Below are 15609 nucleotides of genomic sequence, written 5' to 3'. Positions count from 1 at the left end.
GCCTTGTGTACATTTGGTAAACACATAGGCTTGACAGAAAATACAATTTACTACATTTATGAAGGAATATGTGTGTGTGTGTGTCTATATATATATACACAAATTTTATTTTTTTTAAATAAAACTGAAACTTACATGTACAAACATGTAAGAAACTCCTGAAAAAACCAAACTTGAAGGAAGAGAGCACATATCACAGTTGTTGATAAAAGTCTGTTAGAATATTCGAGTTACAGGATGTACATTAAAGGAGTTTATGATTGTCACACACTAGCCTCATTTCATTGAAGAGTTAAAGACAGGTATGTACTGTGGTATGATGCACTCTTATTTAAAATAAATTATCTTTAAAAAATATAATGTTGGATACACAATTGTGAATAAGTGAAGAAAGAAAGTAGGCAGTACAATAAAATTATTAATTTTATTCTGAGAACAGAGAAGTACAGTGGTAAGCGCAAGAAGGACGTCAGAGGACTGTCTCCCGGTGGTATCTGGTGATGTGGACCTTGAGGTGGCTCCTCCACTTGGCGCGGTAGGCGCAGTAGGGGCAGGAGAAGGCGCGGTCCTGGTCGCACCACGCCCGGTAGTGGGACAGCATGTTGCGCCTGTGCTGGTACAGCCGGCCGCAGCGGGGACACGGGAACCGCTTCCCGCCCGCCCCGGCCAGCCACAGCTCCCCCATCGCCGCGCCTGGGGAAGGGACCACACGCACACGTCACCATCGCAGGCTTCCGAGGTCGTCCATCGACGTGCCACAGCCTCCACACACTCGCATACGGCCTTCTTTCGATTTCTTGCTAAATTGTGACGTTAAGAAATATTTGGAAATGGGAACACGTAAGCAAAACCCACTGTGGAAACACTGGAAATACTTATAGTGAATGAACATGATACTATCAGTCAGAGAAAAATTTTTAAGATCATGGCTATTTGCCTAAGGTTTTACTATTGCCTAAGGTTTTACTAATAACAGATACCACATGGAATACATCTGGCACATCTTTTACTGCAAAAAAGTAATATGAAATGCTCATGTGACGAAATTTGCAAACAAACCAAACACATCATGAAGGGTTATGCCGAGACTTACTTGTCACCCTGATGATGATTGTACACTCAGCGCAGCTAGGCAAATGCTGGATCCATCCCGGAACTAGTGGTAGTCATATGGGAGGGGCGATAGGAACCATCCCCCCACTTCCAATTATTAAAAAAATCAACTGAAGTGATGACAATTTACTCCAACCCACAGCTATCCTTTGAAATCAGTTGATTTTTTAAAATGTATTATTTTACTTTTTTCTTAGTGCTACTGATTAATTTAACTTTTGTTGAAATGACATCAGAAATGTGTTAAATATGATTCCCTCCCCCTCCAAATTTCTAGCTACATTTCACTGAGAGGTATTTCAAACTACCCAACACCCTCCGATCATTTACCCCTCCCGATAATTGAAGCCGTGTCTGCTGCTTGCATTTTCACATTTAAAAAAAAACCTTCAGGATATTTAAAAAAAATTATTACTAGCACTACACAATCTAGTTTCTTGCCTTCCTGCAGGGATAGTTCCAAAGTCGCCAGGCTTCCCAATGTCCCACGCAGAGTGTATGCTGCAGTGAGCTGTTGGTCACCTCAAACACACGGCTTAGCTTCTACTTGAACGCTACGACAAGCTAGGCCTGCGTGAATACTTTTTTTTTTTTAAATTTATTATAGAGGAGGGAAAATCTTTCAAAGACACTGCCTTGATACATGTTGGTCGGTAGTGCAGGATTCCCACCCACTAAAAACCCTCCTCTCCACTTTCCCCATAAGTACTGCAGGGGAGACTGGGCCCGAACCACGTTAGCATTACTTCAACCCAGTCCGTGTCGCGTCAAACGACGTCCGCTCCCGTTTCATTGGTCCCTCTCTCAGATATTTTTTCCCTTGAGAATGCACCGCACGTGGGCAGCGATTTCATTCCAGTTTTCTCCCCTTTGTATCATAAGGTTCACTAGGCTCGCAGGATTGAGAGTCTTGCCTATTGTTGCTTCGGTGTTCGCTCTGTGGTTCCTCCATTGTTCGCACTTGAAAAACGTGTGCTCAGCGTCTTCTAGTTTTTTGATGTGAAGCATATATAAAAATCAAATGTTTAGAATATTAGCAAAGTCAAACTGAATTGTGAAAATTTTTCTCAGCATGGCAGTATTACTCTTATTTGATAAAATACTGGAATGAAGTAAAAAAAAAATTACTAATATTTTAAGATTTATAATATTTGTTCTAATTATAAAACCATTTGTTTGGGCCTTATATTTAACACCATTCAATAGAAATTATAAAATAACCATGCATAAAAAAAATTAAGAGCAATGGCTAAAAGTGAAAATACTTTAATCTTTACATAACCTTCAAATAGTATGCCAATAATTGGCTTAGAACTTTGAACTAAACTGAGTAACAAAAACTGTTCAATGATAATTTAATAATATGTCTTTAACCATTCATACCATTACGTAAGCTCCTGGGATGCAAAAAGCTAAGCCATGAGTGAAATTACAATTTTATTAAATATCTTCATCAAAATATCCACACACATGCACACAATAACAGACCATTTTCTGCACCTCCCTAAGATGGTTTGATAAAATAAAAACTACATGCAGAAGTTGGTTATTTTCTTTAATTTACAAAAAAAAATCTCAGTTATAAAAAGTTTTTATGTGTTTAAATGTAATGCCTTTAAAATCCTTTAAATTTCAATAGGCCAGCTTAATCATTATGTAGGCACAAATGTAAGCTTAAGAATTGCATCAGTTCACATTCTTGAGTAACACCAAAAACTTGCCACGTTCTCTCATACAACATAAATTATTGCTAAGTGTTGTTTAAGATTTACTAAAGATATAATATAAAGAAGTAAATATGAGCTAGATATTTGTACAGAAAACAATTTAAATGGGAAATGCCTCATTATTACATCAATCACAATATTTCTGTAGGTACTTCAATTACGTAAAGAAAATAATTTCAAAACATAAATAGTCACTCAAACAATGTAAAACCAATAATAAAATGGTGAATTAGGTTTACAAATTTATCATATAGCTTAACTGAATAGTTTGTCGGACTCATGATTTTTCAAAACTGGAATACGGGCTTCAAATTTGTTTTTCAAAGTGAAATCACTGATAATTTGATATGAATAAAGATACAATCAGTTCCCAAACTTAACCCCAGCAAATTAACACTTTCCTACATTTTATCAGAAGTCCCTAATTAAATTAATGCAGTACATTTCTGCATTTTGCAATGTGTTGCCTTGTCACTGATCAGTATCACAGAAACAAATTGGGCAAGGCCACCACATGCCTTAGAAGTAAAACTTCACAGATAGAAGGATATGACATTTATAGCGTATGCAAATGTTTGAAAGATGAGTTCAAATGTCGCAAATATACAAGTGTACAGGTGAGTGTAGAAATATGCAAGAATATAAGAATGTGTGTAAGTTTGCGAGTGAGCAAGTATGTGAGCGAGAAAGTGGGGGCGAATGAGAAAGTATGCTAGTGAGCAAGTGTGTGAGTGAGAAAGAGTGCAAGTGAGCAAGTATGCATGTGTGCTATAACGCGAACATGATATCAATACCAGGGGCGCAACAACAGGGGGGGGGGCAAGGGTATTTGCCCCCCCCCTTTGAAACCTTGAAGTGGGGGCAAACGGGGGCAAAGAAAGTGCCGTGTAATCAATTTTTAGATAATAAAACTGCTTAAATAGCACCATTTTCCACCTTGAAATAAAAATTTTCCCGGGGGGAGGACCCCGGACCCCCCGCTTCAATAGGGGGGATCGATGATTCTTTATAAAAAGGTATATTGCCCCCCCTTCGGAAATTTAGTTGTTGCGCCCCTGATCAAGACCTACTGCTTTCATCTGTATTTTGGCGAGTAATGTGATAAACAATCTATGACATGTTAATTTGTCTTTGATAAAGTACACAATGTAGGTACACGATGAAGGTTTAGAATTGCTACAAACATGGCGATAGAAAAATGCAAAGAATCGTCTTCTCCACACCTTTCCCCTCTTCACAATCGAGTGAATCACTCCCGAGCGTTGCACTTTTAGTTTTTTGTCACGCCTCGATCTTGGCTCATCCTACAGCTGCAAGTAAGGTTCACTTCACAACCCTGAGCTCACAGAAGGGCGACTGGTCACGGCAGCCTGTTGCGATGGAGGGCGCCGATGTGAGCGTTCAGGTGCGTCCTCTGCTTGGAGCGGTGGGGGCAGAACGGGCACGGGAAGCGACGCTTCTGGTCGCACTCCAGCTTCAGGTGGGCCACCATGTTCTTCCTCCAGCGGTACAGCTTGCCGCAGCGCGGGCACTCGAACGAGTTGTGACCTGGGGCGAGAGCTCGGCCCTCGACGCTGCCGTACGGGCCGTTCGTCCGCTCTTGGAATGGCACCTCGGAGCAAGAACTCATCCACGTACTCTGTGGTGGCTTCCACCGACCTGAAGCAAACAACACACATGGCCCTTAAGCTCCAAGTTAACCAAGTTAGATCTTGAATCGTGAGAAGTACAGGATGGAAAAAACAGGATTAAGTTATTTCTGTGGGGTATCGAAATACTGTAACAATTTATTTCACATAAATTGTAAATTAGCCAATTCTGTTTCTTAGATCACACACATGGATGAAATATGAAAATATTTTTAGTAGATAGCTATGAAATATTTTTTTTTTGTGGTGAGCTATACCACGAAAATAAAATATTGTGTAGCTACCCACATAGAAACATTTGCATTTTTTATTTATGTGTGTGATTAATTGAAGTTGCTAATTTAATTTTTATGTCAAAGTAAATGTTACTCTATTTCTGCTTTTTCATGGAACTCAAGACGCCACACAGAAGACATGGCAAAAAGCATGCAAGAACATTCAGACGGCATCACTTTAAAAAAAAAAATTGTTTAGTGAATTATCAAGTTGTATCGGCGCTAATCGGCAACATACAACACACAGCTAGCATGAATGTTCACAGGCCACAAGGCCATTCTTGCAACAGCACACCTGTTACCAATTCACCTGAGACTGCGTGTAACTGTATCTGTTTTTTGAATGGCACCGTGAGTGAATAAAGACGTTGATGAAAGCGTGATGATTAAATCTCACGGTCTCTTGCATGTGTGTGTGGGAGGGACTGTAAACTGTGTCAGTCTCCTCACGTAACGGAGACTGCTGGCCATACACAGACACAGCGATCACGACTGTCTGTGCTCAGGATGTTACGAGGCTTGCACGGGGATTGACATGCTGATGTAACAAATAAAACCAGTCATACGCAACAGAGAAGTCATTTATTGTTAAAGATTACAGTCCTGTAAAAACAAATGTCCAAAAAAAAATTGCCTTATTAATTAATTAGCATATACCCTTTAATTTAAAGACTTAAAAATATAAGTTCTAGACTTTGAAGTTCAAATGAAAATATACCCTTCAAAATCAAAGCCTACAAAATTTATTTCAGAATTCTTTTATGAACAACCTTGTAGATTTAACTGTTCTATTAATTCCTTCTTGCAAATTAAAAACTTCACAGCTGACAGTAGAAATTTCTTATTAGTTCAATACTTTAAGTGAATAGAGAGGCAATAATGCATGTGGCAAAAAAGTAACAGACTCAATATCAACAAATCACACAGATTAAACAATTTCAGAGATTACAAAATAGCACTACTATAACACACAAGTCCTCCATTAAATACTATAAGGAAGTTATTTATAAATATTTAAAATACTGACTTTTATTTTTAATCAATACACAAACATATTTTAAAACATTTTAACTCTTAAATGTGAAAACTTCATGGAGATTGATCTCTTGCCTTCTAGGTAGAGCAAAAGTTACATTTACAAGCCTGCTATACAAACAAGTTAAACTTTCAGTTACCTAACTGTATCACTACAAATAATTATATGATTCTACCAATAAATAAATTAACAATAGCAAGTGTGTCACAAAATAAGTTAAGATACAGTACCAAACAAACTACTGTATTCAGGCTTTAAAGTACATGTTAATGCCTTCGGTAAGACTTTCGTAAGTGCCTCTGTGCCCATTAAAAAAAATTGCTTACCAAGTGTCAAAAAATGCACCAGTATTAAAAATAGTACGGCTTTTTTTTTCTCTAAAGCACAAACACTCTAATAACATTGTTTTCTACTTAATGGTGATATTACTGAACAACAACGCAATACATTTTTTATATAAGAGGAAAAAATAAAAGGAAGAAGTTTCACAACGTTTTGTTTATGTTAATAATTATGGATTTTCAAGATGGTGGAAGTGACATCATAATTTCCAAATGACGGATATGGCAAAATAATTTCAAAATGGTGGATGTGACATTATAATTTCAAAATGGTGGATGTGTGTCATCATTTCAAAATGGTACAGTATAGTTGTGATAACCTGGCATGATCGGGACTTCACGGATGAGGGGCCAAGACGAGCATTAAATGGTGGCAGTGTCCAGTCACTACAGGACCACTCTCTCGACCCTCGCCATGGCAATGACAGGCACTTATGACGACCTGACACAACTTTCATAGTCCATATTCACTACTGTGTCACCAAGAGCTTCATAAATCAACCAATTGTTGGAAAACTACTAGAGATTCTGCAAGGGAGTCTGTCTAAATCTATCTATCTAAGCAAGGTTTCACATATTTATAAGTGAACCAACCCTTTCTTTACTTCTCAATAAAGCGTGTAAATTTTTTTTTTTTAGATAATTATTATTATAAACAGTTTTGGGGCGAAAGTTCCGATTCTAGAAAATTAAAATATGAAATTTACATAGAGTAACATTAAACTTTTTGTCACTTGTGGCATGCAATAAAATCTGATAATAACGAATCGAAACCATGTATCTGTCGTGCGTGTATGTACAACTGTACATGCAATATGTGCGCCCAACGTACATGCAGGTGTATAATTTTCAAGGGACCCTGAAGTACTCAGGCATTCCAGTATATCTCACCTTCAACGCAGTAATCATTACCCTATCGTTGAATTAAGTTATTCAGTTGGTTTGTCAGTTGTGAGGGTCTTGCAACATAAGAATCCTGCCTTTATTGTTACTAATTAGAAGATTGTGAAGACCTTCAGTATTATGATGACATTGCGTAAAATTAAAACGGAGATACAATAAAAAAATTAAGTAAATTGCGTGTTTGGAGTTTTTACTTGATGTAAGTTTTTGGACATACGCCATTGTTAAGAACTTTTTCTGTTGAAGAAAAACTAAAAACTAAAAAATAAAAAATAAATAAATAAAACCCCAAAAAGACAAAAAACACAAAATTAAGCAAAAAATTGCTGTTGTCAACAAGGATATAAACATCACAAAATATTCCGTAACAGGAATATGGTCAACAAAACAAAGAAAAACAAAGAAAAATGTACTAAGAGAACGAAAAAAAACCCACAAATGATGACGACACAGAAATATTGAACCCAAAAAAATACAGCACAGCGGTTGGAAAGAAACAAAAACACAACAAAACGAAAAGACGAAACAAAACACAATAGTTTTCCAAAACAGAATAGAACGATAAAAAACCCCCACAAATGATGACAGCACAAAAATATATTGAACCCAAAATAATTCAGCACAACAGTTGAAACGAGACAAAAACATGACAAAACGAAAAGACGAAACAAACACAATAGTTTTACCAAAACAGAAACAAGCGAAGTTTCGGGAACTGCTATCTGCTCCCGTCCTCAGGCAGAGACGCACATGGTACGGAAACACAGGTGCGACTGAGTTTTTATTCACAGTCACATCAAAAACTAAACGGTAGAACAAACAAAGAGACAACGATTGCAAGGGCTAGAACATGCCGTCGTGCGCGCAGAGCAGGTGGCGCTGCAAGCTGCTCTTGTGCTTCATGCGGCACGGGCACAGGGGACAGGGGAACTGCGGCGGCTGGCCGCACTCCTGCCTCACGTGGCGCCTCATGTTCCTCTCGTACTTGTAGTGCTTCCCGCAGTTCCGGCACGGGAACGACGCTCGGCGGGCCCGCTGGCCCCGCTCCGTCTCCGCCACTGTCCGCCCACCCTCCGGCCAGACGCACGGCTCCAGCCACTGCTTCTCTCTCCGCGAGCGCGCGTCTGAAACAACGGCACACGCACGCGCGGTTTCGCCATCAGCTGATGTGTGTTCGTTGCAATGCCCCGTACATTTCTGAAAAAAACAAGCTCTAAGTACTAAGCTAAATCAAAACTTGCATGCAGTTCTAGTTAAATTAATTATAAGTCGGAAAAAAAAAAATTCATACAACAGTTTCAATAGCTGCTAAGATTTCTAAATTTTTGTTCGGATGCTTTGTAAAAATGTACACGATTGCAAATGAGCCAAAAGGTACCAAATATCTTAAGACCACGGCATGACGAAAGCATCAACTTAAGAAGCCACAGAAAGAGAATGAGGTACTACGTATCCCACGTTCGACGCTGTCCGCCCCCGCAGCAGTCAAAGAGTCTTATCCCTCTTTCCCAATGCCAACAATTCAGGTACTTCCTTCCAGGACATAGTCACCTGCGGACTGAAAAAAACCAGGGGTGGAGTGAGGCACTCATCTCGAATGACCGCTTTTCTGAGCAAGACCACAAATTAGGGAGCTACAATCTGTATACTGACTCCACTAATCACTGTTTACTATAATAGTGCAGTTGGCAGTTTACTTGTTATGACTGATATTCAGTAATTTTACCCATGTCATATCGAAGAAATGTGATTTCCTGAAATAGATCATGTGTGTTGGGAGCAGCACTATCACACATAGCAGACAGGTGGAGTGTCTATTTGTGCCTCTAATTAGGCGTCGTTACTGTAGGATTCCTATTGTTAGAACTTAATGAGAAGAGTGAATTTTTTTTTTGGGCTTTCTATTATTTACTTCTTGAGCTTTGCTCTTTAATCTGTCTCTACCACAACACTACCAGGAACTGCTCAAAAAATAACTAACACCCATAAAATAGATCACATTTTCCTTTTCCAAATGTCGGCCTGGGTTGGTAAGATAGTTAAAAGTAGTATGGCAGATCAGGGATGAATCAAAAGAAAAAAAATATATGTACAAGGTGAAATGGTGATTTAAAGCCCAATTGTTTACACCCAAGCAATGCCATCTTCTAAACTGAGGTTTACTGAAACTTATTAACCTTGGCCACAGATTTGGAAATAAACCACAAGTAGTTGTGAATTACTATTTCCGAGGCCTGATTATGAATGTTTATCAACAAAATATATTTTATTATTACAAGCATTTATATTAAAATTTTTAAAGGAAGATAACCATATTTAAATGAAGGGGGTAGGGTAACAGATGTATAAATTCCAGCGTTCCTCACAGTAATTTGAATTCATTAAATATACATTTTTTTAAAATACACAATAAAAGTAAATGTATTGGGTTGAAAAAAAAATAGTACATTTAGATAGATAAACATACTTTTTACTATCACAACAACGAAAACTGACTTACATAATTTTTACAACATACATTTTTTATGCATTTGCTGATTAAGTATCTTCATTAATAACAGGCTGTATATATCCATTCTTAATTTTTAATGACTGATAGTATTTTGCACAACCCTTAAGCAGCATTTATGAGGAAAAATTTTTTGTTAAAATATGGCATGAGTTTCAGTTTGCCAATTTGGGGATTTAGGTTATGGTTGTTTAGGGTGAGTAATTTGTAGGCCGTATATTATTTTCAGAGGCATTTAATGATTTTCTATAATTCTTGACAGAATTTTCAGTAATTATAAAAATTTGAGGTAATTTCTGGTAACTACCCAAACCAATAACATGCATAGTTATTCATTTTAACCTTAGTTGGGGTATTTTGACTGGATAATGTATAATATATATATATTATATATATTATATATTATATATATTATATATTATATTATATATATATATATGCAAACACACACACACACACATATATATTTAAAAAATGGTGGACTTGACAGCTATTTAGGAACTTAGGGTGCTCATACAGCTCCATAGATAAAATTTACATAATCCAAAAATGTATATATAGCGCCTTACATAGTCTTTTGGAGGTGCTAAATGTTGAAATCAGACATATTGCTTATGTAATACAATTAAATATTTTAATGTTATCAGCAACTATCTTAAGGTATTGTGCTTAGGAAATGAGTCCCTTGGACACAGAAAAAATCAAATATCCGTATATGGAAAACCCACCATCTGTTGTAAATTTCTTCCATTCCTACCAAAATTACTCATATTCACTAGGGTATGCATATAATCAGGTTGGTAAACCAGGCAGGAAATCACGCAGCCAATATAACTCCCTGTTACTGTAAACAAATACTCAAATTAGTTTTATTAGTTTTCATTATAATTATATGTGATTTTTAAGTAGGTATTTCTTATGCTAGAAAATAAAGCACATTAAAACTAGTGATTTTTACAGATGATAAAATTTACTTGTTATTACAGTCAATATTAACATTTTGTTTGGTAAGAAATAACCTGGATTTTTCAAACCATCACAGGTTGTTCATATGCTGCTAGACTATAATGGTACCACATGTTGAGTGAAATAATATATTACACAAAACAATGATCTTTTACATGTGCTCTATATTGCTCTATAAGTGCTGTATCAACAATTTAATAAACAATTGCAAGACAACATAGAGGTATACGAAGTAGACAAGTTTTCAGCACAAAATACGTACTACCTGAAGAAGGTTATCTTACCTGAACTGATGAATGAGAGTAAAAGAAATTATGCTTGAATTTTTGGTTCCAGCAATGTCGTGCACGGTTGAACAGCAGATGTGAATGGAACCGCTCTTAAAACACACACCTGAGCATTAAAAGAGCCTCTAGCTCAACAGGAACGCGAATGAGTCCACGCTGTCTCGGGGAAGAGTCTCGGAGGAGCTACTTGGTCAAGTCGGGCAGCCCGTGCTTCCTGGTGACGTGCCGGGCAAAGTCGCTGCGGTACGCGAACGCGTAGGAGCAGACGGGACAGCGGAACTGGCGCGGCTGGCCGCACTCGTACCGCTGGTGTCTCTGCAAGGTGGAACTGTAGCGATACGACTTGTGGCAGCTGGCGCACTCGTACAGCGAGGGGCCTGCAAGAAGAGAGACGTCAGTGTGAGACACTAGTCTTCTGCAGTGGGGTCGCTCTTCCTGGAGTGTAAGTAGCAGCACGTGGAGCTGAGAAGTCATAGCCGCTCTGCTCGATGGCTTTGACCTTCATACCTTCTCTATGTAGACCAACAGCTGAAGTACCTGGCATTGCCTGGGTTAAACGCAACATAATGTAAGGAACATCACTGCAGAGTTTCAAGTCCGTAGGACACACATACACTTGAAAAATGGTAAATTTTGATTTTTTAAAGTCCCATCGATTGAACAATCACCATGCATGCAGATATATATTTCTATTTCGGGGATAAGTCCTGTTTCAAGTTATTATTTTATGTTATGATAAACAAGGTTTGAATTTATTTAATTTTACCTAACTTTACAAAGTTCTCCAAATACCATGACTTTGATGACTAAGTAAAATAAAATAACTGTTTTTTTTAAAGGAATTAAAACTTTGTCATGATGTAGTTAGCAGCATTGCCTGGTAATCAGAAAAAAATTAAAAAATTAAATATGGCAGCTAATCATGCAAAATGTATGGAATTAATTTTTTCATATTGTGAAATTTAAGCCACTGAAAAATCTAAAAAATTTAACTGGTTAATGCAAAAGTAAAATGATGACCTGTTATGGATTTTGTGAAGCCATTAACTATCCACCTCAGATGTATATAAAAATGTGTGTTTTTATCGCTGCCCCTTAGCATTTTGCAAGTTGACCAAGGTTAAGTTTAAGCATGGAAGTAAGTAAGACGTCTCATAATAAACCTTGCAGAAAAAAACGTTGTAAACTTCAAAAAGACACCTACCTGGGCACATTTACAATGTGCAGAGCTTCAGAAAAAACTACATTATTTAAAAACTGCTCAAGACATCAGAGCAGTTAAGAAAAAGCATTTAAGAGTGCGTTGAGGGTAGATGGGTAGTTCTGTTTCTGTATTTCATTTTTAAACTGAATCTTTAGGAGAGTGAACGGGGTTAAAATGTGTGTTTACATATTAATTTTTATACATGTATAACAGACATTTAAACCAAAACTAGTTAACTTTATTACTATTAAAGAATGCTTACCTACGTCAAAATATACTCCATCAACCTGCCCACGTGATATCTCACTCTAGGTGTGATTGAAAAATTTAATATATTTGTTATCATTATTTTACTTGGTACAAAGTCAAGTTGGCATTCTGAAATTAGTTGGGAAAAATGAAAGGAGATATGTTAATTAATGAATCTTACACACACTTTAGAAAAACCACACAGAAGTGAAATAAGTATATAATTTATAACAAAGTGTTTGTCACCTTTTTAAATTGACACCACAGTAGCTTGTTTCCATAATAATGAATTCCAGTAGACAGACTTATATTGAGAATATGAGTTAAAACAGGTGCTAAAATATATTTACAGCCTTTAATAAAGTGAGGAATGCCATATACTCAGCTGATTTTAGTTGATTTTAGAGATTTTATTGTCCAAATAACAAGGCTGATGGTAATTGTTGGTGGAAGCAACTTATTTTCATATTTATGTATTTGCGGTGTTGCAACTTTTTATCATTTTCCAGATCATAGACTTTAATAAAGTCTTTACCAAAACAATTTTCGATGAATACTGGAGACTGTTTGTAACCTTCCTTCATAATTTTAATATGGTTTCAAAATTTTGATAGGTTAGATTTTATACTCGCATTACATTTATTTTTATCTGATTATCATTTATTATTTTTTACTAATAACCCAAATATTAAAAACTTATCATACATCTGTATGCATAATATTTTTAAATTATTATTTAAAGATTTAACCATTTCATTAACACTGTCAACTTGAAAAATAACATTCCATTTTGATTTTTAGTATTACTTGGTAGAGATAAAGGTAATCGCTCATACTGTAGTTTATAAAACTGGATTGTATGTGATGATTATTTCAGTTACCAGTTACCTATATTGAAAGGTGTTTCAATCAAAGTATCTAGTGCAGAATGTGAATTATCTTCACTAACAAAATAATCAGGATTCTATTCAATACTAATTACATTCATCATGGGAAAAAAAACAACTAAATTCAGCAAAAACTTAAATGGTTAAATGTTACTGTGTTGTTCCAAACCAAGTGTGTTGATTGTTTCAAGTAAATAATACTCATTAATTTTATTATAATAATGACTAACATTTTTTGTACGGCTGTACTTTCAGTTAAAGCCAGGCACATTGAAGCCATCAGTAAGAATAATGGGGTTGGTATATCTCATCAGATTGGTTTTCGAAAAAAAAAAAAAAAAAAAAAAAAAACAGTCTGAAAATTATGAAAATCATGTACCGGTACTAAGTCATTTGGAGGGATATAAATACAGCCTACAAAAAAATTCTCATGATGTCTGCAATCCATTTCTAGCCCAACTGCATCTACTTCAGAACTATAGATTATTTTTATGAGAAACATTTGAAAAACTTAATTTAACTTCTACTAGGACGCTTCACTGAAGTCGTACTGCAATTACGTTCTTTGCCAAAAATTTTAAAGTTATCACTAACGTACTGAGAATTTATAGGATTTTCGTTTGGCCAAGTTTCCGTAAGATGTGTGATGGAAAAATTAATAGTTAAAGCATTTTCATACAATTCGGTGGATTTGGTTCTTAACCCTCTAACATGCTTATAATACAGATGTAAATCCCTCCCAATTGCAGACATTAATGATTATATTAATAGAGAATCAATATTATACGGGGAATAGCAATAAAACCTAAATAACAGCAAAATAGAAGTCAATACATCACCAAACAACGAAAAGTATATCAACACATGACATAACACCAAAATGCACTGCAAAACACAAAATTAGGCAAAATTCACCTCAATTACCTCTTATAGTCTATTAAAAAATACAATTGATTTTTTAAATTTTTAGTTTACGCTATTATTAAAAACCTGGAATATTATGCAGCTAATAAGATAAAAAAATTATTTAGTTCCTAATTATAGCTTTTTTAAAAGTAAAGTAAATTTTAATTTACAGATTATAATATCTACAGGATACCTAAAACCCTACAAAGAACAATGTAATTTTTTTTTTGTTTTTAACATTGCATTTTTTTTATTCATATTAATAGTACTGAAATCAAAGATGGTGACAAAAAGTAAAATTTTAATTTGTAAAAAATTTAGATCTCTCTTGTGAACTAAGAAACATTACACAAGAATGTTGATTTTTTTTATTGAAGTTTTTTGTTTAGCTTACTCTTATCAATATATGAAGAATTGTTTCATGTTAACGTTTAAGTGTCTTACCACAAATTTTTGTGGCAATTGGTCAAAATTATTGTGCTTGATAAGTTCTTATTATTATGTATGTTTAATCTTTAATAACGATAAAATGAACTCCACAACTTTTAATGATGAATATGCATTTTTACACCATCATTAAATGTTGGCTGAATATATTAATGATGACGGGCCCTCCGATAGCCTCTTCAAGTGCAGGTGTTTCAACCTGAGACACTGTCTTGGGCAAATTCTAATGCTGATGAAGAAGATCGAACCTATGTGAAAAGATGAGTAAGAACACTGTTTGGTTTTAATTATCGTTACATGGAGCTGTTGAGGGCTTAATTGAACTATTGATGTAAGTCGTAATGTCTGGTTCTTGAACGTCAGGAGCAACGGGAGAAACAAACAATGCCTAACTGAGCCTAACTGGTTTTGCAACAGTTTTAAGAATGTCACTGTTGCGAACTTCTATCTGGGCATGCTTGTGGGGCTGCTCATGTTCTTGAAGGTTTTAGCAGTGGTGGGACTTCACAGCAACCGTTCCCCTTGAGTACGTGCATCAGCCGAATGTCGAGTTGCACTTCTGTTGTTTGCCCGAGTCCGGGCCAGCACTCTGCCGACTGGTTGGAACCACTGGCTTCTGTCTGGCCGATGTGTGGCTCGCTTTGTCGTGTTGACTTATGACAACCTGGCTACAAGATTTTGTGACACTAGATGCAGTTTTGTCTGGACCTGTACAGGATGAATGCCACTGCTCAAAGGCATAATTCATTTATAACAACAGTTAACACTTTTGACAATTATTTTAATTGACTTATGACACAGTCAAGTTTGCTAGTTAACTCAAACAGTTCTTCACTTTAAACTTTGAACAGATCACTCACATCAGATTCAAACACATCATCATCAGTCTGAACTGAGGTATACTTACAGGTATGTTGTTTGATGCGTTATCACCTGGTTGAAAGACCTGATCATCCAATCTCACAGTAAATTGATTCTTTTTAGAGGGGGATTGAAACATACTTGTATTATAACAGCTGACACATAAAAAGGTTTCATCATACGGTGTTAATTCACTTGTTATCAGTAACACATTTCACATGAACATGAGCACTATAGTCACCTGGTCAA

At 36.2% G+C, this 15609-nt stretch overlaps 1 protein-coding gene across 18 annotated transcripts in view; it reads right to left on the bottom strand.

Moving 5' to 3' along the window:
- LOC134534196 (longitudinals lacking protein-like) overlaps positions 1-15609 on the bottom strand; it is a 287153-nt gene that overhangs the window by 58424 nt on the left and 213120 nt on the right. The window contains exon 5 of one of the 18 annotated variants that reach the window (XM_063372413.1): positions 413-693. The exons of 15 other annotated variants lie outside the window; for them this stretch is intronic. In XM_063372413.1, the coding sequence (XP_063228483.1) occupies positions 470-693 (224 nt within the window). In that variant the 3' untranslated portion in view covers positions 413-469. Of the gene's footprint in view, positions 1-412; positions 694-2564; positions 4500-10974; positions 11184-15609 lie in introns of those variants that run through there. 2 more of the 18 variants (XM_063372376.1, XM_063372420.1) reach the window with 2 other exon arrangements.

This window comes from Bacillus rossius, chromosome 7 (assembly GCF_032445375.1).
Source record: "Bacillus rossius redtenbacheri isolate Brsri chromosome 7, Brsri_v3, whole genome shotgun sequence".
NCBI lineage: Eukaryota > Metazoa > Arthropoda > Insecta > Phasmatodea > Bacillidae > Bacillus > Bacillus rossius.
Note: the sequence above shows the minus strand (reverse complement) of the source record. Positions and strands in the feature narration are given on the sequence as shown.